Source organism: Corvus brachyrhynchos, unplaced genomic scaffold (assembly GCF_000691975.1).
Source record: "Corvus brachyrhynchos isolate BGI_N302 unplaced genomic scaffold, ASM69197v1 scaffold122, whole genome shotgun sequence".
Taxonomy (NCBI): Eukaryota; Metazoa; Chordata; class Aves; order Passeriformes; family Corvidae; genus Corvus; species Corvus brachyrhynchos.
The window spans coordinates 1,264,334-1,265,863 of record NW_008236778.1 but is presented as its reverse complement, the minus strand read 5'-3'; the positions used below and the strand labels follow the sequence as shown (position 1 = coordinate 1,265,863).

General features: G+C 60.5%; 1 protein-coding gene across 2 annotated transcripts in view; it reads right to left on the bottom strand.

Moving 5' to 3' along the window:
• Positions 1-19: 19 nt before the first annotated feature.
• Positions 20-1,530, bottom strand: part of LOC103611324 (mothers against decapentaplegic homolog 6) — a 3,931-nt gene continuing 2,420 nt past the window's right edge. For both annotated transcript variants that reach the window (XM_017727955.1, XM_017727956.1), the window contains exon 4: positions 20-1,297. In XM_017727955.1, the coding sequence (XP_017583444.1) occupies positions 762-1,297 (536 nt within the window). In that variant the 3' untranslated portion in view covers positions 20-761. The remainder of the gene's footprint in view (positions 1,298-1,530) is intronic.

The following is a 1,530-nucleotide window of genomic DNA, read 5'->3' as shown; positions in this document are numbered from 1 at the left end:
TACGCGTAGAGACACGGGGGTCTCTTGGTGCCGGTGGCACCGTTTATTTGGGTTAAAAACTGCAGACACGACTCGGGCAATTCGGGATCCCCTCGGTTACACTTGCTCGGGGCTCCCCCATGCTGCCAGAACGGTTGAAGGATCCCCCCGGGCCTGGGACCCAGCTTGGGTAACCCTGAACTGGTCCCGACCCCAGGAGTGTTCACCTGCCCTCCCCTTCATTCTACCTGCCCAACACCTATCCAGCTGTTCTAACCTGCCCCAGCACCTGCCCCACACTCCAGCTGTTCTCACCCCAGCAGTGCCAGTTCACTCCCCTTCCCTTTGTCTGCTGTTGACACCCAGGCCCACAGCTCTCCCCTCCTCTTCACTCTGTCCCACCTCCCGTCTCTCCTACTTCCCCTGTCCCCACCGGCCCTGGCCCTGACAATGGGGACTCCTGCCTCATGCTTTGCTTTTTTTACAAAAATAGATGAATTAATATAAACTTGAACATTAAAATAATAAAATTTAAAAAAAAATTAAAATCGTGCTCTGTGTCACTGAGAGCCCCATGGCTGGGGGAAGCAGGTGCTGGCAGGGTGGTGAGCCATGCAAGCAGGGTACTGCATCCAGTCAGCACTCGGGCAGAGAGTCCCACAGAGCCAGGATGATCCTGCTGCAACACAGCCCTGGAAGACACAGGCTGGGGAACAGAAGGGCCCCCCAGCTTGTGAACCTGCTTTGGGGGAACTCCCTGGCACCCCCTTCCAGCCCCAGCCTCAGCATGGCTGGTTTAGCAGGACCTCAAGCCAACATGGGCAGGAGGTGATGAACTGCCGGGAGTAGCAGGGTCCCCAGCCCTTGGCAAAGCTGATGCGGATGCTGTGAGGGTCACAGGGTCCCTCCCCAGGGAGCTGCCAGCCCCCTCTGTCCCCTGCCCACTCATAATCAAACACCTTTGCTGAGTAGCCAGGCAGCACCTTGAGGACAGTGAGCCCGCAGGCACCAGGGGGGCTCAGGGTGGGTGAGCTGACGAAGATGGGATGCTCACTGCGGTTGTATGCCCAGACGCCACCTGGCTCCCGGCTCAGCAGCAGCCCCCGGCCAATCTTGCCACGTGCCCGCCGGACAGCACAGCTGCGGTAGGCGGCCGGCAGCTGGGCCAGGCAGAACCCACTGCCCCATGGCAGCTCGCAGAAGATATTCACTGATGCCTCGTGCACGGCGTAGAGGCGGCCCACGCGTGTCCGGTACTCCCAGTAAGCCAGTTTGCACCAGCAGCCATCCTTGATGGTGCTCCATGAGAGGCTGGTGTCTGGCAGGGGAGAGCAAAGCTGTCACCACCAGGACATGACTGAGCCAAGCAGCTGGATGGGCCAAGGGAAGTGGGCACAGAGGGGGTATGAGGACAGATGGATGGATGTGGCACACCAGGGATGCCTCAGCACAGGCTCCTGCACTGGGCATGAGTCTCTGGAGCCGTTCCCAGTTCCCGAGTACCGTGGTGAAGGGGGGGGGGAGGGCGGTGAGGGGGGGTGGGCCGCGGGG